Source organism: Chiloscyllium punctatum, chromosome 5 (assembly GCF_047496795.1).
Source record: "Chiloscyllium punctatum isolate Juve2018m chromosome 5, sChiPun1.3, whole genome shotgun sequence".
Classification (NCBI taxonomy): Eukaryota; Metazoa; Chordata; class Chondrichthyes; order Orectolobiformes; family Hemiscylliidae; genus Chiloscyllium; species Chiloscyllium punctatum.
The window spans coordinates 3,469,833-3,495,929 of NC_092743.1; the positions used below are offsets into that span (position 1 = coordinate 3,469,833).

The 26,097-nt window shown below is 43.7% G+C and overlaps 1 protein-coding gene across 1 annotated transcript in view; it reads left to right on the plus strand.

The window, feature by feature from the left end:
• Positions 1–9,883: 9,883 nt before the first annotated feature.
• LOC140476729 (E3 ubiquitin-protein ligase TRIM21-like) overlaps positions 9,884–26,097 on the plus strand; it is a 29,956-nt gene continuing 13,742 nt past the window's right edge. Inside the window, exons 1-3 of the mRNA XM_072569549.1 lie at positions 9,884–10,347; positions 15,491–15,586; positions 18,453–18,692. Of these exons, the coding sequence (XP_072425650.1) occupies positions 10,051–10,347; positions 15,491–15,586; positions 18,453–18,692 (633 nt within the window). The 5' untranslated portion in view covers positions 9,884–10,050. The remainder of the gene's footprint in view (positions 10,348–15,490; positions 15,587–18,452; positions 18,693–26,097) is intronic.

Consider the following 26,097-nt stretch of genomic DNA (forward strand, 5'->3'; position numbering starts at 1 on the left):
CAAAATTATGAGGGGCATGGATAGGATAAATAGACAAAGTCTTTTCCCTGGGGTGGGGGAGTCCAGAACTAGAGGGCATAGGTTTAGGGTGAGAGGGGAAAGATATAAAAGAGACCTAAGGGGCAACTTTTTCACACAGAGGGTGGTACGTGTATGGAATGAGCTGCCAGAGGAAGTGGTGGAAGCTGGTACAATTGCAACATTTAAAAGGCATCTGGATGGGTTTATGAATAGGAAGGGTTTACAGGGATATGGGCCGGGTACTGGCAAGTGGGACTAGATTGGGTTGGGATATCTGGTCGGTATGGACGGGTTGGACCGAAGGGTTTCCATGCTGTACGTCTCTCTGACTCTATTTATTGCCTTGAGCACCAACACTCAGCAGCAGTGTGTACCACCTACAAGATGTACTGCAGAAATTCACCAAGGCTTTTAATCAACAATTTCAAATCATGACTACTACCACCTAGAAGGACATGTCAACACCACCCCTTCCAATACACTCACCATCCTAACATAGAAATATATTTCTATGTCTTCACTGTTGCTCGGTCAAATTCCTGGAATTTCCTTCCTAACAGCATTGTGAATGTACCTACATCAGATGGACTGCAGCGGTTCATGTAGGCAGCTCACATCACCTATTCAAGGGCATCTGGTGCCAGGAAATAAATGTTGGCCAAAACAGCGACATCCATATCCAATAAATGAATTAAAAACATTAGTTCATAACCTTAATCTGCAAAGAGTCATTAATGTTTGATGAGTTGTTAATTTTAAATTCAAGATTGTTGTATCTGTTAACCAAGTGTTTTAATGAATCTTGAACAAAGATGGGCATATGGAGTTCGGTCACAGTGAATGATGTAACATATTTAAGAGTGTAAATGGTCTTCCACTGGTCCTATGATCTTTGAAGATCTGGCACAGACATGATACTCTGAATTGCCTATTTCTGTGCTGAAAATGTCTCACATTCTAAAAGTGGAACATCCAGCTTGATGGCTTCCTTTTAAAACATGCTTTAATCTGCACTTGAGATGGTGGTAAATACCTTGTAAAGTGATTCACGTTCCAGATTCTCACTCATACTTGTCACGCACACATTGTGTAATCTGCATTAAAGTCTGAAGCTGCTGTGAGTAAGATGATCAATGGGCTTCACAACCTCTTGCAACTGAACAGGTGATGTAATTAATTATCTGGAAGCTTTAAGTATTTTTTTCAGAGAAATATATTCTGATCATGTTTCGTATTGCTTTGCGTTTAAAATGCACCAACAGTTATTAGTGACTCTGATTTCTGCATCATCATTTGACTTTCAGTTTGAAGTAGTCACATTTATCTTCCAATGCGTGTTTCCAGTCTGACAAAAAGGGTACAATAACTAGTATTTTACACCCCTTCACAGCATCTGTTGAATCGAGGCAAATGCTGCTGAAGGGTTATGTCACTAAGACAAATGATCAAATCCAAAGTCTGTACCATTTGTTTTTTGTAAGTGAACTGCTGCCTCCAGCTAATCCTAATTTGTTCTTCTACCCATAATCTTTATCTCGTTTCCCCTTTCCTCCTCATCATGGTCACTGCTATAGAGAATTTCTTCTCTTCCTCCATATACCAATTTTAGAAAAGCTATCCACCTGGAATGTTAATGTCCCTGTTTTAGCTGCTGACACGGTCACGCATCATTGAGGTAGCACACTGGAAATCAAACGTCACAATTTCTATAGTTGTCACAGAAGTTAAAGATTTTCAAATGTACACAGGATTCCCCAAGTTACCTGGGTTTTGACAGAAAGCACGAACCAGTACTAAACAAGAATTGCTACTTTTACAAATGGCTGGATTCTAGCTACAGATTTAAATAAAATCTATGAACTGTTGAGATATAATTATACTAGTTAAAACTCTAACCACCTTACAAAGCTCTCTCTGCACACATGAAATCTTTAGTGTGTAGGTTTGCTCGCTGAGCTGTCGGTTTGATATCCAGATGTTTCATTACCTGGCTAGGTAACATCATCAGTGGCGACCTCCAAGTGAAGTGAAGCTGTTGTCTCCTACTTTCTATTTATATGTTTGTCCTGGATGGGGTTCCTGGGGTTTGTGGTGATGTCATTTCCTGTTCGGTTTTCTGAGGGGTTGATAGATGGTATCTAGATCTATGTGTTTGTTTATGGCGTTGTGGTTGGAGTGCCAGGTCTCTAGGAATTCTCTTGCATGTCTTTGCTCAGCCTGTCCCAGGATAAATGTATTGTCCCAGTCGAAATGGTGTTTTTTTTTAATTCGTGTGTAGGGCTACGAGGGAGAGAGGGTCATGTCTTTTTGTGGCTAGCTGGTGTTCATGTATCCTGGTGGCTAACTTTCTTCTTGTTTGTCCTGTGTAGTGTTTGTAGCAGTCCTTGCATGGACTTTTGTAGATGACGTTGGTTTTGTCCATGGGTTGTACTGGGTCTTTTAAGTTTATTAGTTTTTGTTTGAGAGTGTTGGTGGGTTTGTGTGCTACTAGGATTCCGAGGGGTCTCAGTAGTCTGGCTGTCATTTCTGAAACTTCTTTGATGTATGGTAAGGTGGTTAGGGTTTCTGGCTGGGTTTGGTCTGCTTGTCGTGGTTTGTTCTTGAGGAATCTGCGGACTGTATTTTTTGAGTATACGTTCTTCTTGAACATGTTGTATAGGTGGTTCTCCTCTGTTTTCCGAAGTGCGTTTGTGCTGCAGTGTGTGGTGGCTCGTTGGAATAGTGTTCTGATACAGCTTCGTTTGTGTGTGTTGGGATGGTTGCTGGTGTAGTTAAGTATTTGGTCAGTGTTTGTCGGTTTTCTGTATACACAGATTTGTAGTTCTCTGTCCTTTTTTTTCGACTGTGACATCCAGGAATGCGAGTTTGTTGTCAGTTTCTTCCTCTTTGATGAACTTTATGCCTGTGAGGGTGTTGTTGATGATGTTAAATGTCTCTTCTATCTTGTTTTGTTTTGTGATGACAAAGGTGTCATCTATGTAGCGAACCCAGATTTTTGGTTTGATGGTTGGTAGGGCTGTTTGTTCTAGTCTTTGCATTACTGCTTCTGCTGTGAATCCTGATAGCGGAGATCCCATGGGTGTGTCGTTGGTTTGTTTGTAGACTATGTTGTTGAAGGTGAAGTGGGTGGTGAGGCACAGGTCCACTAGCTTCATGATGTTTTTGTTGGTAATGTAATTGGTGGTGGTTGGGGTGTGTGTGATGGTCTCCTCTAAGAGTGTGGTAAGTGTTTCCATTGCCAGGTCGATGTTGATGGAGGTGACCAATGCTGTTATGTTGAATGAGATCATTGCTTCGTCTTTCTCTATTTTGGTGTTTTTGATGATTTTTAGGAATTCCTGGGTGGAGTGGATGGAATGCTGTGACTCTTCTACTAGGTATTTCAGTCTTGCGTGTAGTTCTTTGGCCAGTCTGTAAGTTGGTGTTCCGGGTAGTGAGACTATGGGTCTGAGGAGGGGGGGGGGGGGGCTCCTGGTTTATGGAATTTTGGTAGTCCGTAGAATCGTGGGGTGTTGGTCCCGTTGGGTTTCATTTTCTGGAATTCTGTCTCGTTTAATTGTCCGGAATTGTGTAATTTTCTTCGGAGATATGTAATTTTGTTTCCTAGTTGTGTGGTCTGGTCTAGCACCACCTGTTGGTAGGTGTTGGTGTCTGCGAGTAATGCATTGGCTTTCTCGATGTAGTCCCTTCTGTTCAGGATGACTGTGAGCCGACCCTTTGTCTGCAGGTAATATAACGATGTTTTTGTCTTTTTTGAGGTTTTCTAGGGCTCTCTTTTGTGTGTTCAGTTTGTTTCCTTCCCTCTTTCAGCTCAGAGTAGGTGCAACTGTCTGTCTGATCGTTTGTTGTGTTTCTTCCGTGAGATTGTTGTCCTTCAATGTGGTTTCTGATGCCGCTAGGAAATTTTCTCGTCAGCATCTCGGTAATTAAAATTTAGTCCTTTTACTAGGAGCACTTTTTCTGTGTCTGATAGGGTTCGGTCTGATAAGTTCTTTATCCATGCCCCTGTGTTATCAGTTTTGTCTTTTTTTGTGAGTTTGTCCAGTTTTTTCTTCAGGTCCTGATTTTTCTTTATCTGTGTTTGTCGTTGTTTGGTGTTTATGGCACGTTCTACAGCGTCTGTCCATTCTTGATTTGTTGGTTGTTTGAATAACGGTTTTGGCGCGCAATTTTTGCAGCAGTCTTTAATGCACAGCAGGTCAAGATCATTATGAAATAGACACGGAGGAGTGTGAAGAAGAATAGGATCATTGGAAAGGAGAGGAATGTGAACCAGGCCGGGATCCCCGTGAACCAGGCCGGGATCCCCGTGAACCAGGCCGGGATCCCCGTGAACCAGGCCGGGATCCCCGTGAACCAGGCCAGGATCCCCGTGAAACAGAGATGAAAAATGTGGTGCTGGAAAAATACAGCAGGCCAACCACCATCCGAGGAGCAGGAGAATCGATGTTTGGGGCATAAGCCCTTCTTCAGGAATGAGGCTGGTGTGCCGAGCAGGCTGAGATAAAGGGTAGGGGGGAGGGAATTTGGGGGAGTGGCGCTGGGAATACGATAGGTGGAAGAAGGTGAGGGTGATAGACCGGAGAGGGGGTGGGGGCGGAGAGGTCGGGAAGAAGATTGCAGGTCAAGAGGGCGGTGCTGAATCCAGGGGTAGGGACTGAGATAAGTTGGGGGGAGGGGAAATGAGGATGCTGGAGAAATCTACATTCATCCCGTGTGGTTGGAGGGTTCCTAGGCGGAAGATGAGGTGCTCTTCCTACAGGCGTCGTGTGGTCAGGGTCTGGCGATGGAGGAGGCCAAGGACTTGCATGTCCTTGGCGGAGTGGGAGGGGGAGTTAAAGTGTTCAGCCACGGGGCGGTTGGGTTGGTTGGTGCGGGTGTCCCAGAGGTGTTCCCTGAAATGTTCCGCAAGTAGGCGGCCTGTCTCCCCAATGTAGAGGAGACCACATCGGGTGCAACGGATACAGTAAATGATATGTGTGGAGATGCAGGTGAATTTGTGACGTATATGGAAGGATCCATTGGGGCCTTGGAGGGAGGTGAGGGGGGAGGTGTGGGCGCAAGTTTTGCATTTCTTGCGGTTGCAGGGGAAGGTGCTGGGAGGGGAGGTTGAGTTGGTGGGGGGTGTGGACCTGACAAGGGAGTCACGGAGGAAGTGGTCTCTCCGGAACGCTGATAGGGGTGGAGAGGGAAATATATCCCTGGTGGTGGGGTCTGTTTGGAGGTGGCGGAAATGACGGAGGATGATATGATGTATCCGGAGGTTGGTGGGGTGGAAGGTGAGAACAGTGGGGTTCTGTCCTGGTGGCGATTGGAGGGGTGGGTTCAAGGGTGGAGGTGCGGGAAGTGGAGGAGATGCAGTGGAGAGCATCATTGACCATGTCGGAGGGGAAATTGCAGTCTTTGAAGAAGGAGGCCATTTGAGTTGTTCAGTAGAGGAATTGGTCCACTGGAAGCAGATGCGGCGGAGGCAAAGGAATTGGGAACATGGGATGGTGTTTTTACAGGGGGCAGGGTTGGAGGCGGTGTAATCTAGGTAGCTGTGGGAGTCGGTCAGTTTGTAGTAAATGTCTGTGTTGAGTCGGTCGCCCGAGACAGAAATGGAGACGTCTAGGAAGGGGAGGGAGGGGTCTGAGACGGTCCAGATAAATTTGAGGTCGGGATGGAAGGTGTTAATAAAGTGGATGAACTGTTCAACCTCCTCGTGGGTTCACGAGGTAGCGCCAATACAGTCATCGATGTTGTGGAGGAAAAGGTGGGGTGTGGTGCCAGTGTAGCTGCGGAAGATGGACTGTTCCACATATCCGACGAAGAGGCAGGCATAGCTGGGGCCCATGTGGGTGCCCATGGCTACTCCTTTGGTTGGGAGGAAGTGGGAGGATTGGAAGGAGAAGTTGTTAAGAGTGAGGACCAGTTCAGTCAGTCGGAGGAGGGTGTCAGTGGAAGGGTACTGGTTGGGTCGGTGGGAGAGGAAGAAGCGGAAGGCTTTGAGTCCTTCGTGATGGGGGATGGAGGTGTATAGGGACTGGATGTCCATGGTGAAGATAAGGCGTAGGGGGCCGGGATGCGAAAATCATGGAGGAGGTGCAGGACGTGGGTGGTGTCCCGAATGTAGGTGGGGAGTTCTTGGACTAAGGGGGACAGGACAGTGTCGAGGTATGCAGAGATGAGTTCAGTGGGACACCCCACCCTCTCTCCGCCCTATCACCCTCACCTCCTTTCACCTATCGTATTCCCAGCGCCGCTCCCCCAAATTCCCTCCCCCCCCCCCCCCCCCCCCCCCTTTATCTCAGCCCGCTTGGCACACCAGCCTCATTCCTGAAGAAGGGCTTATGCCCAAAGCATCGGTTCTCCTGCTCCTCGGATGCTGCCTGAACTGCTGTGTTTTTCCAGCACCACATTTTTCAACTCTGGTACTCCAGCATTTGCAGTCCTCACTGTGAAACAGGCCAGGGTCCCCTTGAAGCAGGCCAGGAGGAATGTAAAACTCTTTAAAATGAGCTGGCACTCCAAGAACTAACGTTAAGCGAACCATTCGACAAGATCTAACTTTTTAGATCTTTTACTGCAGCAAGGTGAATTAACCCTCCCCTGTTAATGTTTGAATTATGTTATCTCAGATTAAAAAGGTAACTCTCTCTTTGAATAGCTGATTCAAAAAGCACATAGCACATAGTTACCCACATTTCTTCCCCCACAAATTTGGGAGAATGCGCGTCTCACAGCCCTGTGAGAACAATTTTTGAGTTGTATTGACCAGCAGTCACTTTCCATCCATATATTACCACTGTCAAGGCACACATAAGTAAGTTTGGGTCATGACCATACCGATGTACTGAATTCCCAGGCACTCTATTCTGCATCATGGTGGGGCTGTGGTACCACTTCAACAGCAACAATGAGTATTCTCAAAACCAGACCCCTCTCTCTCCATTGTCTTCGGTCTTTACACCTTCCAACGATATAATACGTACAGCAGTGCAGTCCCGGCTCAATTCTTAGAGTTAGCTTTTTGAGTTTGTGGGTCTTCCTCAGTTCTCTCTGTATTTGTATGAGATTTCTAGCATCTGCAGAGTTTTACTTCTACTCTTACAGACTTGCTGAATCATCAGCATCTATTCAAAGACTGGCAATCAGAAAATAATGACCTGAGACAGCCCTGCCTGTTTCCTATTGGCACAAATTTCTAGTCTTTTGAACTGCCAAGCAAAAAAGCATATTACAGGATGGTACCACACCACTGTAATGAGCTTTTAGATTAGATTAGATTACAGTGTGGAAACAGGCCCTTCGGCCAAACAAGTCCACACCGACCCGCCGAAGCGCAACCCACCCATACCCCTACATTTACCCCTTACCTAACACTACGGGAAATTTAGCATGGCCAATTCACCTGACCTGCGCATCTTTGGACTGTGGGAGGAAACCGGAGCACCCGGAGGAAACCCACGCAGACACGGGGAGGACGTGCAAACTCCACACAGTCAGTCGCCTGAGGCAGGAATTGAACCCGGGTCTCTGGCGCTGTGAGGCAGCAGTGCGAACCACTGTGCCATCGTGCCGCCCGCTAATCATACAATCATACAAATCAGGAGCAGGAGTAGATCATTAGCCCCTCTAGCCTGCTCTGCAAGACTGATCTGATTATAACTTCAAACCAATATTCCCACTTGCTTCTGATATCCCTTCACTCCTTTGCGACATCTCCGGGACACCCGCACCAATTAACTCCACTGCCCTGTGGCCGAACGTTTCAACTTCCCCTCCCACTCTGCCGAGGAAATGCAGGTCCTGGGCCTCCTCCATCGTCACTCCCTCACCACCCGACGCCTGGAGGAAGAACACTTCATCTTCTGCCTCAGAACACTTCAACCCAATGGCATCAATGTGGACTTCACCAGTTTCCTCATTTCCCCTCCCACCACCTTATCCCAGTTTCAAACTTCCAGCTCAGCACCATTCTCATGACCTGACCTACCAGCCGATCTTCCTTCCCACCTATCCTCTCCACCCTATCACCTTCATCCCCACCTCCATCCACCTATTGTACTCTTAGCTACCTTCTCTCCAGCCCCACCTCCTCTCTCTACCCCCGAGGCTCCCAGTCTCATTCCTGATGAAGGGCTCCTGCCCGAAACATCGATTTTCCTACTCCTCAGATGCTGCCTGACCTGCTGTGCTTTTCCTGCACCACACTGATCTTGTCAACAATCTACCTATACCTACCGTAAAAATATTTGAGGAAAATTGACTGGGTGGTTAACAGTGAGAAGGAAGGTGCTAGGTTACAGGAAGTCATAGATTGGGTCAGATTGACAAATCAGGAGCAGATGGAATTTAATCCTGATAACTATGAGATAAATGCACATTGGAAGAAATAATAAGACAAAGGAGTACTCCATAAATGGTATAACAGTAGGAAGCTCAGAGGAACCTTGGGATCCATGATGATAGCAGTACACAAATATGGTTAGGTTACAGCTGGAGTACTGTGTGCAACTCTGGTCACCACACTGTAGGAAATATGTGACTGCACTGGAGGGGGTGCAGAGGAGCTTCACCAGGACATTGTCTGAAATGGAGCATTTCAGCTTTTGAAGAGAGGCTGGCTAAGCTCAGGTTGTTTTCGTTGGAGCAGAGAAGATTGAGAGACAACCTGACATGGACAAAGTAGATAGAAAGCAGCTGATCATCTTAGTTGAAGGGTCAATATCAAGGGAACATACTTTGATGATAGATGTCAGGAGACTTAGAGGGGAGGGTTGTTAGGTCTGGAATGCATTGCCTGGAAGGATAGTTGAGGCAGTAACCTCGCAATCTTTAAAAGTACTTTAAAAGACATGGCTAAGCACCTGAAATGTCTTACCATGCAAGATTCTTGACCTAGTGCTTGAAAGTAGGACTAGCATAGACTAAGCATTGTTTTGGCAGTACAGCCAAAGGATCTCTTCTGTATTGTATGATTCTATGACTCTGCTTCTTCCACCTTTTTGGGTAGAGAGTTGCAAAGACTCCACACCAGTGCCTCCCCACAAATCTTTCACTAGCCTGGGTGGGTGCAGCTCCAACACTGGAAAGTCATGAATTACTTTGGTCAAAAAGCTTGATGTGCTCAGGGAGCAGGGGCTAAACTAGGTCTGCAAGCAGTGATGAGTGAATGGAGTTATTGCCTTCACCTGGGGAGGCGATGGCCTAGTGGTATTGTCAGTGGACTGTTAATTCAGAGTCCCAGATAATGTTCTGGGGACCTGGGTTTGAATCCTGCCACAGCAGATGGTGGAATTTGAATTAAGAATCTAATGATAACTGTGAATCCTCTATTGATTGTCAGAAAAAAACCCATCTAGTTCACAATGTCCTTTAAGGAAAGAAACTACCATCTTTGTCTGGCCTACATGTGACTCTAGACCCACAGCAATATGGTTGACTCTTAACTGCCCACTGGGCAATTAGGGATGAGCAATAAATCCTCCCTGGCCAACAATGCCCTCATCCCATAAATGAATAAAGCATTTAACCTGCATCAAAGTGTTTGAAAATCTTTATAAATTGTTCATGGAATCCCTTCAGTACAGAAAGATGACATTCAGCCAATTAAATCTGCAATGACATTTTGAAGAGCATCCCATCCTCTTGGATGTGATGAAACAATATATCAACCTAAGTTTGTATTCAAATATCTCCTGTGGCATGAAACACCTTGATCATCTCATCAGGTTACTGAGATTTATCTTGTATTATAGATGATAAACACAAATGTTGGGAAAGTAAGATGAGGCACAAATATATAAGCTAGATGTTTTGTTTAGAAAAAAGGTTCTGGAGAACTCATTAAATTCTTTGAACACATTGTGAAGGGATACAATCATAGTTTCACTTGACATAAAAAATTTCCAGGAAACTGTTTAAATAAAAAAGCTGTCATTGGTATCTTGATCCTTGTGTAACACCCAAGATCAAATTGCAAGGCCCTTCCCCTTGGCAACTTGCTTTATAATCAGCTCTTTGCTCTCTGAGTGCTGTCAGTCAATGATCTTTTCTATCCTGCATTTACCCTTCCTAACAAGTTTTCTCATTCCATTAGTATCTGGATTACCAAGGAGGCAGAAATTGCAACAATTTGACATGACTTTACAAAATAATCAGGGGAGTATTTTTAGCAATACCAGTGGAAGTACATTAGGTGTGCAATGTGTGATCCATAGTGAAAACCTGATCCTTTACTGTAATGAATGTGAGGACTGTGTATGCCCTCGCTGCTTGGTGGGGAACAAGCACAAAACACACACTTTCTCACCATTTGAGGAGGCTTGCAAGGAACAAAAAGTAAGTACCTGATCTTTTCTTATTTAGCGCAACGGACAAACTGGATCCTGAGAGAAGGATTGGTTGGCTGTTGAACATGTTTCTTTCCTCAAGTCTTTATAAACAGGATCATTGATAGGTATCAATGTGACACACTGATCCATCTTTATAATAGTATAGTTGATGAGATAAGAACCTTTTCTTGATGCTTTAGAAGCACATCTACTTTGATTCAAATTTCAAATGGAGGTGATGACCCAGGAGTATAGAACAGAAATAACCAAAATTACTGAACTGCTAAGTATATTTAAGTCAGGAGGTCAGGCAGCATCCAAGGAGAAGGAGAATCGGGCTTATGCCCGAAACGTCGATTCTCCTTCTCCTTGAATGCTGCCTGACCTGCTGCGCTTTTCCAGCAACACATTTTTAAGCTCTGATCTCCAGGTTCTGCAGTCCTCACTTTCTCCATATTTAAGTCAGGGGCAAGGAAAGCAACATTTGTTTGTATATTCCTCAAAGGAGGGATGGCCAAGTGGAATAGTTGCTAAACTCTTAATCCAGAGGCAGGTAATGTTCTGTGGACCTCGGTTCAAATTACATGCAGATGGGGGAATTTGAATTTTTTTTAAAGATCTGAGATAAAAGAGTCAATGAAGAGACCACTGTCAATTGTTGCGAAAAGCCTATTTGGTTAATGAATGTTCTTCAAGGAAGGAAATCTCCTGGCCTGCATATAACTCTAATTCCTCAGCAATGTGCTTCACTTTTAACTGCCACATTGGCAATACATTGTTTAATTTTTTTTTAAATTCTCTTCTGAGGACACTGACTTTTAATGAAATAGTTTTCCTGCTAACGGGTGTGAGCTGTTCATTCAGTTGCTCTCCTAAAGCCCTCAAACCACCTTATTTAGATTTGCTTGTGATTCAATATTGGAATAAATCAATAAAACTGTTTAGAAATGTATCCTGAGCATTCTTCTTTGTACTTTCTCCAATTACATGTAATTCATCAGGTGAGGTGCTGCCAACATAAGCTATGCTTCATCTCCAGTTTTTTGCTTCTGTAATCCTGCTCTCCCATGTAGTAAAATTTCAATAGAGCCTGTGTAGAAGTCATACATGATGTTATATTTCTGTGATTATTCTTGATACGTTCCTCACTTGCTGTTAATGTGTTCGATTGAGGCTCAGGTGAGAGAAATGAGCACCAGATTGAGTCTGAAGTGACGAGCGTGAATGACATGTTAATCCAAAGGTAGGTATGAAAGGAAGTTGTGAAGAGGACATAAGAAGGTTACAAGTGATACACTTACCAGTTCTGAGTAAGGGTCACTTGACCCAAAATGTTAACTCTGATTTCTCTCTCCACAGATGCTGCCGCATCTGCTGAGCTTTTCCAGCAATTTCTGTTTTTGTTTCTGATTTATAGGATATGCAGTTCTTTTGATTTTTATACAGACAGGTTCTCGATTGGTAAGTGGATCAATGACTATGGGGAAAAGGCAGGGGAATGAGGTTAAGAAACGAATCAGACAAGATAGAATAGCGGAGCAGACTCGATGGGCGGAATAGCTGAATTGTGAAATATGTCTTATGGATTTATGAGGCTCTTTTCAGGCTGCAGATGGTTGACTGATAACCCTCAGTCAGCTCCCTCATTAACCTTTTATCTAGGTTACTGAATTTTAAACATTTAAAAGAAAATGAGAAGAGAGATTTACCAATTCTATTGCCACATTGCTTCAAAATTCTATAAATATATACTCATTCAGTTTATAGAACATAGAACATTACAGCGCAGTACAGGCCCTTCGGCCCTCGATGTTGCACCGACCTGTCATACCAATCTGAAGCCTATCTAACCTACACTATTCCATGTACGTCCATATGCCTGTCCAATGACGACTTAAATGTACTTAAAGTTGGCGAATCTACTACCGTTGCAGGCAAAGCATTCCATACCCTTACTACTCCCTGAGTAAAGAAACTACCTCTGACATCTGTCCTATATCTATCACTCCTCAATTTAAAGCTATGCCCCCTCCTGCTAGCTGTCACCATTCTTGGAAAAAGGCTCTCCCTGTCCACCCTATCTAACCCTCTGATTATCTTATATGTCTCTATTAAGTCATCTCTCAACCTTCTCTCTAACGAAAACAGCCTCAAGTCCTTCAGCCTTTCCTTGTAAGACCTTCCCTCCATACCAGGCAACATCCTAGTAAATCTCCTCTGCACCCTTTCCAAAGCTTCCACATCCTTCTTATAATGAGGTGACCAGAACTGTACACAATACTCCAAGTGCTGCCGTACCAGAGTTTTGTACAGCTGTAGCATAACCTCATGGTTCTGGAACTCGATCCCTCTATTAAGAAAAGTTAAAACACTGTATACCTTCTTAACATCTCTGCCAATCTGGGTGGGAACTTTCAAGGATCTGTGTACCTGGACACAGAGATCTCTCTGCTCATCTACACCACCAAGAATCTTACCATTAGCTCAGTCCTTTACATTCCGGTTACTCCGACCAAAGTGATACACCTCACACTCGTCCGCATTAAACTCCATTTGCCACCTCTAAGCCCAGCTCTGCAGCTTATCTATGTCTCTCTGCAACCTACAACATCCTTTGTCACTATCCACAACTCCATCGATCTTAGTGTTGTCTGCACATTTACTAACCCACCCTTCTACGCCCTCATCCAGGTCGTTTATAAAAATGACGAACAGCAGTGAACCCAACACCGACCCTTGCTGGTAACTGGACTCCAGGATGAACATTTCCCATCAACCACCACCCTCTGTCTTTCAGCAAGCCAATTACTGATCCAAACTGCTATATCTCCCACAATCCCATTCCTCCATATTTTGTACAATAGCTTACTGTGGGGAACCTTATCGAATGCCTTGCTGAAATCCATATACACCACATCAACCGGTTTACTCTCATCTACCTGTTTGGTCACCTTCTCAAAGAACTCAATAAGGTTTGTGAGGCACGACCTACCCTTCACAAAACCATGCTGACTATCCCTAATCAAATTATTCTTTTCTAGATGATTATAAATCCTATCTCTTATAACCTTTTCCAACACTTTACCAACAACTGAAGTAAGGCACACTGGTCTATAATTACCAGGGTTGTCTCTACTCCCCTTCTTGAACAGGGGAACCACATTTGCTATCCTCCAGTCTTCTGGCACTATTCCTGTAGACAATAACGATTTAAAGATCAATGCCAAAGGCTCAGCAATCTCCTCCCTGCCTTCCCAGATGATCCTAGGATCAATCCCATCCAGCCCAGGGGACTTATCTATTTTCACACTCTGCAGGATTTCTAATACCTCTTCCTTGTGAACCTCAATCCCACCTAGTCTAGCAGCCTGTACCTCAGTAATCTCCTCGACAACATTGTCATTTTCTAGAGTGAATACTGTCGAAAAATATTCATTTAGTGCTTCCCCTATCTCCTCTGACTCTACACACAACTTCCTACTACTATCCTTGATTGGACCTAATCTTACTCTTGTCATTCTTTTATTCCTTAAATACCTATAAAAAGCCTTAGGGTTTACCCTGATCTTATCCGCCAACAACTTCTCATGTCTCCTCCTGGCTCTTCTGAGCTCTCTCTTTAGGTCTTTCCCCTCAAGCGCCCTAACTGAGCCTTCACATCTCATCCAAACATAAGCCTTCTTCTTCCTCTTGATCAGAGATTCCACTTCCTTCGTAAACCACAGCTCCCGCCCTCTACAGCTTCCTCCCTGCCTGACAGGTACATACTTATCTAGGACACACAGTAGCTTTTCCTTGAATAAACTCCACATTTCTAATGTGCCCATCCCCTGCAGTTTCCTTCCCCATCCTATGCTTCCTAAATCTTGCCCAATCGCATCGTAATTGCCTTTCCCCCAGCTGTAACTCTTGCCCAGTGGTATACATCTATCCCTTTCTATCACTAAAGTAAACATAGCAGAATTGTGATTACTATCACCAAAATGTTCACCTACTTCCAAGTCTAAAACCTGGCCGGTCTCATTACCCAGTACTAAATCTAATGTGGCTTCACCCCTTGTTGGCCTGTCTACATACTGTGTCAGGAAGCCCTCCTGCACACACTGGAAGGTCAGGTGAATTGGCCATGCTAAATTGTCCGTAGTGTTAGGTAAAAGGGGTAAATGTAGGGGAATGGGTGGGTTGCGTTCGGCGGGTCAGTGTGGACTTGTTGGGCCGAAGGGCCTGTTTCCACACTGTAAGTAATCTGATTTAATCTAAAAATCTAATCTAATCTAATCTGGACAAAAACTGACCCATCTATAGTACTCATACTATAGTGTTCCCTTTCAATATTTGGAAAGTTGAAGTCCCCCATGACAACTACCCTGTCTCTCTCACTGCTATTGAGAATCATCTTTGCTATCCTTTCTTCTACATCTCTGGAACTATTCGGAGGCTTATAGAAAACTCCCAACAGGGTGACCTCTCCTCTCCTGTTTCTAACTTCAGCCCATACTACCTCAGTTGACGAGTCCCCAAACATCCTTTCTGCAACTGTAATACTGTCCTTAACCAACAGAGACTCACACTGGATGTGATCTCTCCTTCCTGATCATGCAAAGCTAACTGTAACTGGGTGAGCAATCTGGAACCGCAGGCAAATTGTCTGGAGACAAGGATTTAAATCCCACTGTGAAATTTTAATCCATTAAAAACCTGCAATTAAAAAACTAACAAAATGGTGACCATGACATTGAAAACAAATTAAGCAGGTTGCCTGTCCTGAATGGTGAAAAGCTTCCTGAGTGGTGTTGGAGATACACTCATCCAGGCAAGTGGGGAGTATTCCATTGCACTGCTGACTTGTGTCTGGCTTTGGAGAGTCAGTAGGTGAGTTACTTGCTGCAAGATTCCTTGATTCTCACTGCTGTTGTAGACACTATAGTCCAGTTCAGTTTCTGAACATACGGAGGAATTAACTCTTCACTTTACAGATATTGCCTGTGTGTTTCCAATACTTCTACAGAGGGGAATGTAATGTTCATGATGATCTTTCAATAGGAGTCTTTGAGCTGTATTGGCAGCCCCTTCTTCTCTTGATGCAGAGATTACTGTGTCCGCCTTGTTTTATGATTTCTATCTGCAGCTTATTGTTTAATTCATTTCAGTTTCAGATTAGGAAGAAAGTGAAGGATTTGAAGAAGATTCATGACCAAATCAAGAAGGAGATGGTCAAGATTCCTCTGACTCTAAATGACATTGAAGTAAGCACTCACTGATAAGGTTTTTCTGTGTCTTTTATTCCTCTGGAAACTTTCAGGTTTTTAAATACAATTTATTTATAATTCTTTTTCATTTTTATTTTTAAGTTTGGAATTGTCCTGTGCCAAAGGGCCCTTGGATTCTTCACTGTTACAATTTGAGCTACTCTGATGTTTACCTTTCATACACCAGTTATCCTGTACCTGCCAATTACTTGCAAATTTAGGGCAGTTTCATATTATGGAAATATGGCTTGACATCATTATCACACAAATTGTATGATCCTTTGTAGGGCAACTGGAGCTGAGCAACACACAGTTTTCTAATCAACCTGTTCAGAGATGCTATTATACACCTCTGGAGCAGCTGGGACTTGAACACAGACCTCCTGGTTCAGGGGTAGGGACACTACTGCTGCACTGCAAGGGGGCCCCAAGGAGAGTAATACATAAACCTTGCCAGCATTGTTCACACCTGGGAGCAAATTAAATAATTATCATCACGCAGTCCAAATTGAAACATAGCTCCTGTCTTCATTGGGGAAGATATAGCAAGTCTCCCAAAAATAATGAAAACATTGCTATGTTTCTTCTCTGATCATACCTTCTAAGGACTTCAAGATTGTACAGCATAAGAACACAGAATATAGTCCAAAAGGATGTGCAGGTTAAGCGGATTGGCCATGCTAAGTTGTCCCATAGTGCCCAGGGATGTGCAAGCTCGGTAAGTTAGCCATGATAGGTGTGAAGTTGCAGGGGCGGAGGTGGATTTGGTTGGGATGCTCTTTGAAAGTTCGGCATAGACTGGATGGGCTGAATGATCTCCATCTGGTCTGTAGGGATTCTATAGTTCTATAGAAGAGTACAGCACAGGAACAAGCCCTTAAGCCCACCATGTCTGTGCTGGCCATAACACCATTCTAAACTAATCCCATCTGCCTGCACATGGTCTATATCCCTCCATTCCCTCCCTGTTCATGCAGCTGTCTTAATGCCTCTTAGATGTCACAATTGTATTTGCTTCTACTTCCCCCCCCCCCCCCCCCTGGCAGCATGTTCCAGCCACCTACCACCTTTTGTGTAAAATACGTTCATCACAAATTTCCTATGTCCCCTGGTATTTGACACTTCCACTCTGGAGAAAAAGTCTGACACATCATCAACCTCATCTTCCTAATTTCAAGTTTTAAAATCCAAAACTGAAGAATATTTGATTCTCTTAACATGTTCTTTTCAATGTATGTGATCTTAGCATCACTGACCTTGGTCATTCACAGTGGACTCTCAAAATAAACCTTGTTTATCCTCATTCCTCATAGGTCTTTGGCCTACTCATTTGACAACACTGTCAGGTCTATTCTAACACCCTTACACACTCTCTTAGTACTGAATAATTCCTTTACACTCCGTTCTTCCCACTAACTCTCTCATGCCCTGTTCGGAAATTTCTTCAACTCAGTTAAATTATTCCTTGTGATTCAGGCTCAGCAAATTGTCCAAATGTTGTTTTATTGCTCAGAAACTAATAGTGCAATAGGTATTATAGTTATGCTGTGGCATCACATCCCACATTAGCTGAGGTTACAATGAAGGATTCTCCTCCTTAACGTCTCCCCTTACTTGAGGCATGACAACCACCTGATGAAGGAGCAGCGCTCTGAAAGCTAGTGCTTCCAAATAAACCTGTTGGACTATAATCTGGTGTTATGTGATTTCTAACTTTGTCCATCCCAGTCCAACACCAGCTCCTCAAACTCAGATGAAACCACCACCAATTGTGTGTGTCTCTCTCTCTCTCTCTTTCTGTCTGATCAGAGAGCAGCCCTACAGACCAGTAGAACAACAGCAACTTTACCTTTACTTCTGCAATGGATTCAAATATCCTGGTTTCTTGAAGATACAAAAGGAATAAACCTGGTCTCTGCAAATGTTGCCCCTCTGGCTTTTGTGTTTGTCTTGACCTTACAGTCTATTCCTGTGTGTCCCTTCTTTGTCAGTTATGTTATACATCAGTTGCCCAGAATTTAAGTTCCCTCTGGCTGATTGTCCAGACTTAACACAATGACCATCTTAATATGACATGAGGAATAGGGTTACTTAGACAATCACAGATAGCTAAATGATGATGCTTGGGTATTTCACTGTGATGGTCAATATCTGATACTCTCACCTAATGTGATTTATTTTCTTCTTTACTCTTGTTTGGAACATGGGCTTCACTGGCAAGGTAGGCATACCTAATTGTCTTGAAATGTTTGACTCGGTAAGCTATTTCAGTGGGCACTTCGGAGTCCACCACATTGGATTACAGCAATTCAAGAAAGCAGCTCACTGTCACCTCAAGGGATGGACAATAAATGCTGGCCTAGCCAGTAGCACCCATATCCCATGAGTGAATTTTTTAAAACATCACTGTGGGCCTGGTGATGCATGTTGGCTAGACTGGCTATCATTGGTAGATTTCCGTCCTTAAAAGACGCAGCAGACTAGATGGGTTTTTAATGACAGCCAGTAGTGGTCACCTTTACAATAGCTTTTAATCAAATTCAAATATGCCACAGTGGGATTTGAACGCAAGTTTCCAGAACATTAACTGGGCTATTAACCCAGCGACATTACACTCCATCAACATCTCTCCAACCTTGCCAGTGTGTCAACTAGCTGCTGTTTCTGTCTCTCTAACCAATCTAACTACACAAATCCAAATTCTGATAAACACATCTGAATTACTAACTTTGGGAGTGAAGCAAATTCGAACACACCTTCCTTTATGTTCTCTTATCTTCTGCAACCACTTCCTCCATCTCACAATTCACAAACTCGGTTGTCATTCTTATTTTTCCTTATTTCTGAATTGCTTCTTGTGCAGATCATCATCTCAAAAACAAAAGAGTCTGTTGAAGAAAAATACAATATACTTAAGAAGCTTCTGGACAATGATATGAGAGTAACAATGAGTTTGATTGAAGCAGAACGCTTGTCAATGGAGACCATTATTACAGGACAACAAGTGGACAAGGAGGCCTACAGTGATGCCATAATATCCTTAATGGAAAGATTCAATGATATGAGTGAGAACCCAGAATCTGAGACTGTACAGGAACTACAGGTAAATATTCACTTAGGTAATGCCTTGATTATTAACTTCATGTGCAAGTCCAGACAAGAAGCACTAACCTCTTTCAGATTACTCCCTGTGTCATGTGCTAGTGAGGCCAGATAGAGGAAAAAAATAGAATTGAATATGTGGCGAAAGAGCTGGTGTAGGATGGAAGGCTTCAGATATCTGGGTCATGGAATCTCTTTCAGGTCAGGAGGGACCTTTACAAGAAGCACAGAATGCACCTAAACTGGAAGGGTACCAATATCCTTGGAAGGAGGTGTCCTCGTGCCTCTTGGAAGGGTTGAGTTAGTAAGTGTAATGGGAAGAACAGAATACGCCAGGTTAATGGACATGGCAGAAATGGTGGTCTGAAGTATAATTTTATTTCATTGCAAGAAGTAGAGCAGATGATGTAGACGAGCTTAAAGCCTGGATTAGCACATGGAACTACAATACAGTTATAGATTCATAGAGATGGACAGCATAGAAACAGACCCTTCGGTCCAACTTGTCCATGTTGACCAGATATCCTAAATTAATCTCGTCCCATTTGCCAGCATTTGGCCCATCTAAACCACTCCTATTTATATACCCATACAGATGCCTTTTAAATGTTGTAACTGTATAAGCCTCCACCACTTCCTCTGGCAGCTAAATCCATGCACACAACCTTCCTTTTCATGAAAACGTTACCCCTTAGATCCCTTCAGAATCCCTCCCCTCTAGTTTTGGACTCCCCCACCCTGGGGAGAAGATTTGTCTATTCACCCTACCCATGCCCCTTATGGTTTTATAAATCTCTATCAGGGCACTCCTCAGGCTCCAGGGAAAACAGCCCCAGCCTATTCAGCTACTGCCTCTAGCTCAAACCCTCCAACCCTGCCAACATCCTCGTAAATCTTTTCTAAACCCTTTCAAGTTTCACAACATCTTCCTATAGCAGGGAGACTAGAATTTCATGTAGTAGTCCAAAAGTGACCTAACCAATATCCTGTATAGCCACACTATGACCTCCTAACTCCTATATTCAATTCACTGACCAATAAAGGCAAACAGACCAAAAACCTTCCTCACTATCCTGTCTACCTGTGACTCCACTTTCAAGGAACTATGAACCTACACCTCAAGGTCTCCTTGTTCAGCAACACTTCCCTAGGACCTTACCATTAAGTGTATAAGTCCCGCTCTGATTTGCCTTTCCAAAATGCAGCACCACGCATTTATCTAAATTAAACTCCATTTAACACTCCTCAGCCCATTGGCCCATCTGATCAAGATCCCATTGTACTCTGAGGTAACCCTCTTTGCTGTCCACTATATGTACAAGTTTGATGTCATCTGCAAACTTACTAACCGTACCTCCTAAGCTCACATCCAAATCATTTATATAAATGACGAAAAGCAGTGGACCCAGCACCGATCCTTGTGGCACTCCACTGGTCACAGGCCTCCAGTCTGAAAAGCAACCCACCACCACCCTGTGTCTTCTACCTTTGAGCCAGTTCTGTATCCAAATGGCTAGGTCTCCCCTATTCTATGTGCTAACCAGTCTACCATGAGGATTCTTGTTGAACATCTTACTGAAGTCAATACTGATCACGTCCACCACTCTGCCCTCATCAATCATCTTTGTTACTTCTTAAAAAAACTCAACAAGTTAGTGAGACACAATTTCCTACACACAAAACAATGTTGACTATACCTTTCCAAATACTCGTAAATTCTGTCTCTCAGGATTCCCTCTAATAATTTGCCCATCACCGATGTCAGGCTCAATGTTGTAGCCATTACAGAAATATGTTCAGAAAAATGGGCAGGACTGGCAACTCAATGATCCAAGGTTTAGATGTTTCAGGTGTAATATAGGAGGACGTAAAAGGTGTAAGGGAGTTGCATTACTAATTAAGGAGAATGACACAGCTGCACTAAGAAAGGTCATTTGTGGGGGCGGGGTTCATCCAGTGAGGCAATATGAGTAGGACTCAGGAATAAGAAAGGTGCAGTCTCTATGATGGGGTTATACTATAGGCCTCTCAATAGCCAACAGGAGATAGAGAAACAGATATGTGGGAAGATTATGGAAAAATATAAAAACAACAGCATTGTTGTAGCTGTAGTGGGTGATTTTAACTTCCCCAATATGGATTGGGACTGACTTAGTGCGAGGGGCTTATCTTCTGCCCGATGGATGAGGGTGTAAAAGACTATAACAGGGTGGGAGGGATCTTTGATTATCTTGGCTGCTTTCCCCAGGCAATGGGAAGTGTAGACAGAGTCAATAGAAGGAAGGCTGGTTTTGTGATGGTCTGGGCTCTGTTCACAACTCTCTAGTTTCTTCTGGTCTTGGGCACAGCAGTTGCCATAACAAGCTGTGGTGCATCTGTGATACATTGGGATAAGATCTTATTAGGATAGTCAGCACGGCTTTCTGTGGGGGAAGTCTTGTCTCACAAACTGGATTGAGTATTTTGAGGAAGTGCCAAAGATGAGGCGAGAGTAGGGCAGCAGATGTTGGTTTACATAGACTTTCCTAAGACAAGATCTCTCCCGGTAGGCTGGTCATATGGGATGCATGATGAGTTAATAAGCTGGATAAAAAATTGGTTTGGTCAAAGAAGACAGAGAGTATTTGTTGAGGGCTGTTTTCAGACTGGAGGTCTGTGACCAGTGGTGTTCCACTGGGGGTTTTCTGTTGTTTGTTATGGATGAAAATATCAGTGGTCTGATTATTAAGTTTGCAGATGATACAAAACTTGTTGGAGTTGTGGATAGTGAAGAAGGTTGTCAAAGAATACAGCAGGATATATAGATCAGTTGGAAAGTTGGATGGAGGAATGGCAAATGGAGTTTTATCCAGGTAAGTGTGAGGTGGTGCATTTTGGGAGGTCAAATGCAAGATGAAAGTATACAGTAAGTGGCAGGACCCTTAGGAACACTGATAAATTTAGAAATCTTGGGGTGCAAGCCCATAGCTCCATGAAAGTGGTAACACAAGAGGGTAAGGTTGTTAAGAAGGCATACAACATGCTTGCGTTCATTGGTCAGGGGACTGAGTATAAAAGTTGGCAAGTCATGTTGCAGCCATAAAAAACTTAAATTAGGCCAAATAAGGAGAATTATGTGCAGTTCTGGTTACCACACAACAGGAAAGATGTGGAGGCTTTGGAAAAGCTGCAAAGGAAGTTGACGAGGATGTTGCCTTGATTTAAATGTATTAGATATAGAACATAGAACATAGAAGAATACAGCGCAGTACAGGCCCTTCGGCCCTCGATGTTGCGCCGATCCAAGCCCACCTAACCTACACTAACCCACTATCCTCCATATACCTATCCAATGCCCGCTTAAATACCCATAAAGAGGGAGAGGCTAGACAAACTTGGATTGTTTTCACTAGAACATTGGAGGCTGGGGGACACCTCTCATAATTTTATATACTTCTATAAGGTATGGATAGGTTAGGTAGTCAGAAGCTTTTTCCCAGAGTGGAAATTACAAATATGAGGTTTCATCTAGGTGTATGGTGAGAGGGAGACTGTTTAAAGGAGATGTGGGAAGCGAGTATTTTCCACAGAGCGTGGTAAGTGACTGGAATGCACTGCCAGGGCAGGTGGTAGAAGCAAATATGATAGTAACGTTTAAGAGGCATTTAGACAAAGAGCTGATCAGGCAGACAATAGAGGATATGGACCATGTGCGGGCAGATGGGATTAGTTTAGACTGGCATCGTATTTGCCAAGGTAGTAGATGGTAACACCTTGGAAAATGTCCATATTACAGAGGAGGAAGTGTTGGATGTCTTAAAGTGTGTAAAGGTGGATAGATCTCCAGGACCTGATCAGGTGTACCCTAGAACTCTGTGGGAAGCTAGAGAAGTGATTGCTGGGCCTCTTGCTAAGATATTTGTATCATCAATAGTCACAGGTGAGGTGCTGGAAGACTGGAGCTTGGCTAACGTGGTGCCACTATTTTAGAAAGGTGGTAAGGATAAGCCAGGGAACTATAGACCAGTGAGCCTGACATTGGTGGTGGGAAAGTTGTTGGAGGGAGTCCTGAGAGACAGGATTTACATGTATTTGGAAAGGCAAGGACTGATTAGGGATAGTCAACATGGCTTTGTGCGTGGGAAATCATGTCTCACAAACTTGGTTGAGTTTTTTGAAGAAGTATCAAAGAGGATTGATGAGGGCAGAGTGGTGAATGTGATCTATGTGGACTTCAGTAAGACGTTTGACAAGATTCCCCATGGGAGACTGATTAGCAAGGTTAGATCTCATGGAATACAGGGAGAACTAGCCATTTGGATACAGAACTGGCTCAAAGGTAGAAGACAGAAGGTTGTGGTGGAGGGTTGCCTTATAGACTGGAGGCCTGTGACCAGTGGAGTGCCACAAAGATCGGTGCTGGGTCCACTGCTTTACGTCATTTATATAAATGATTTGGATGTAAACATAGGAGGTATGGTGAGTCAGTTTGTGGATGACACCAAAATGTGAAGTGTGGTGGACAGCAAAGAAAGTTACCTCAGTGTACAACAGGATCTTGATCAAATGTGCCAATAGGCTGAGGAATGGTAGATGGAGTTTAATTTAGGTAAATGCGAGGTGCTACATTTTGGAAAGGCAAATCAGAGCAGGACTTGCACACTTAATGATAAGGTCCTGGGGAGTGTTGCTGAACAAAGAGACTTTGCAGTGTAGGTTCAGAGGTCCTTGAAAGTGGAGCTGCAGGCAGATAGGATAGTGAAGAAGGCGTTTGATATGCTTTCCTTTATTGGTCAGAGCACTGAGTACAGGAGTTGGGAGGTCATGTTGTGTCTGTACAGGACATTGGTCCGGCCACTTTTGGAATATTATGTGCAATTCTGGTCTCCCTCCTATTGGAAGGATGTTGTAAAACTTGAAAGATTTCAGAAAAGGTACCTGTATTTTTGCTTTGTCGCTGTTTACCTATTTACTGTCTATGCTACCTAACTCTGTGATCTGCCTGTATTGTTTGCAAGACACAGCTTTTCACTGTGTCTCTGTCTCTGTACATGTGACAATAAATTCAATTCAAAAGATTTACAAGAATGTTGCCAGAGTTGGATGATTTTAGCTGTAGGGAGAGGCTGAATAGGCTGGTGCTGTTTTCCTGGTGTGTAGGAGGCTGAGGGGTGACCTTATAGAGGTTTATAAAATCATGAGGGACATGGATAGGGTAAATAGACGAGGTCCTTTCCCTGGAGTGGGGGAGTCCAGAACTAGAGGGCATTGGTTTAGAGTGAGAAGGAGAAGATTTAAAAGGGAGCTAAGGGGCCAATTTTTCACACAGAGGGTGGTATGTGTATAGAGTGAGCTGCCAGAGGAAGTGGTGGTACAATTGCAACATTTAAAATGGGTGGGTATATGACTAGGAAGGGTTTAGAGGGATTTGGGCCAAGTGCTGGTTAATGGGACTAGATTAGGTTAGGATATCTGGTCAGCATGGATGAGTTATGCCTGGAGGGTCTGTTTCCATGCTGTACATCTCTATGACTCTATGACATGGTGAGCCGAAGGGCCTGTTTTTATGGTGTACAGTTCTGCTTTCTTTCTTTTCTTTTGTTCACGGGATGTGCTTTTCTAGCTCAGCTAGCATTCACTATCTATCTCTACTCGCCCAAGAGAGGTGGTAGTGAGATTCCTGCTGGAACCACTGCAGTCATTGGGATATAGGGACACCCACAGTGCCGTTAGGGAGGGGTTCCAAGATTTTGATTGGTGGCATAGCCATATGTTTCCAAGGGATGAAAAATGATCAGCTGTGTAGTAATGAAGAGTTGAGTTAAAATCAGATCAGCCATGATTAAATTGAATGGTGGAGAAGGCGAGAAGGGCCGAGTGGCCTCCTCCTGTTCTATGTGCATGTTTTCATAAGTTAGGATGGTGTGTGACTGGAAGGGCAAGCTGCAGGAGATAGCATTCCCGTGTACTATATCTGCCGCCCTTGTCCTTCTTCATATTAATGACCGTGGGTTTAAAAGCATCTTTGGTTAACCTCTGTCGTCCATGTTCTATAAGGTAGATGTTGTTACTGAGCCCCAGAGGTGGAGGGAGTGGATTTTGACAGCAATGGGTGAGGTGCCTACCAAGTAGGCTGCTATGTACGAGATAGTATCAACCTTTTTCAGTATTGTTGGAGCTTCACTCATCCAGATAAATGAAGAGTATTCCATCACAATTTTGACCTGTGCTTCCAGATGGTGGACAGGCTTTGGGAAACCACAAAAAATCTTTTTACATGTAATGCTTAGCACAGATACAAGTTACTCTTTAAGTTTTATGCCTCACTGGGGAGGCACATATAGCACTGGAAGTAGAAGTTTTCACTTCAGGGATTCTGGTATCAAACATGCCCAGGACAGGTAAAACTCAGAGTTAGAGTAAAGTTCATTCTACTCCTTTAATCTGAAAGGAAAGATTTCCCTACTCTTTTAAATTCAAAGTTGAGCTCCCCAAACACTGTCTTTGTCAAATATTCCCAGGACAGGGACATCACAGGGTTAGATACAGAGTAAAGCTCCCTCTATTCTTAAAAACTGAATATAATACATCCTCCACACTGTTCCATCAAACTCTCCTAGAACAGGGACAGTGCAGGGTTAACAGACAAGTAAAGAACTCTCTACACGGTGGTCATCAAATACTCCAGGACATGAATGGGTACAATATGATCAGTAAGTTGATCATAAACTGGAGATATGGTAAGTCGGGAGGATGAAAGCTCCTAAGACGACAAGATGATGTAAATGAACTGGTCAGGTGGGCTGAACAGTGGCAAATCGAATTTAATCCTGAAAAGTGTGAGGTAATGCATTTTTGGAGGACTATCAAGGGAGTACATGTTGAAATGTTTTAAGAGGATCAGAGGGACCTTGGTGGACATAGGTTCTTGAAGGCAGCAGGACAGATTGTTCGGATGGTTAGGAAGCCGTATCGGATTCTTGCCTTTATTAGTCAAGGCTTTGAATACCACAGCAAGGAGGCTTTCATGGAGTTGTATATACCATTTGTTAGGCCACAGCTGGAGTACTGTGCATGTTTCTGGGCAACACACAATAAGATATTGATTGCACCAGAAACGGGCGCAGAGGAGATACACCAGGAGCGATTCAACTATGAAGAGAGACTAGAGAGGCTGGGGTTATTGTCCAGAGAGGCTGAGGGGAGATCTGATTGGGGTGTACAGAGCTTTAAGGGGCAGAGACAGGGTAGATAGGGAAGCATCTTTCTGTAATAGAAGGTTCAACAATGAGGGCATAGATTGAAAGTAAGCAGCAGGAGGTTTGGGGGGGCTTATAAGAAGAAGATTTTCACCCAGAGGTGTTTGGTATCTGGAACTCACTGCCTGAAAGAGTAGTAGAGTCAGGAATCCTCAAGACACAAGAAGT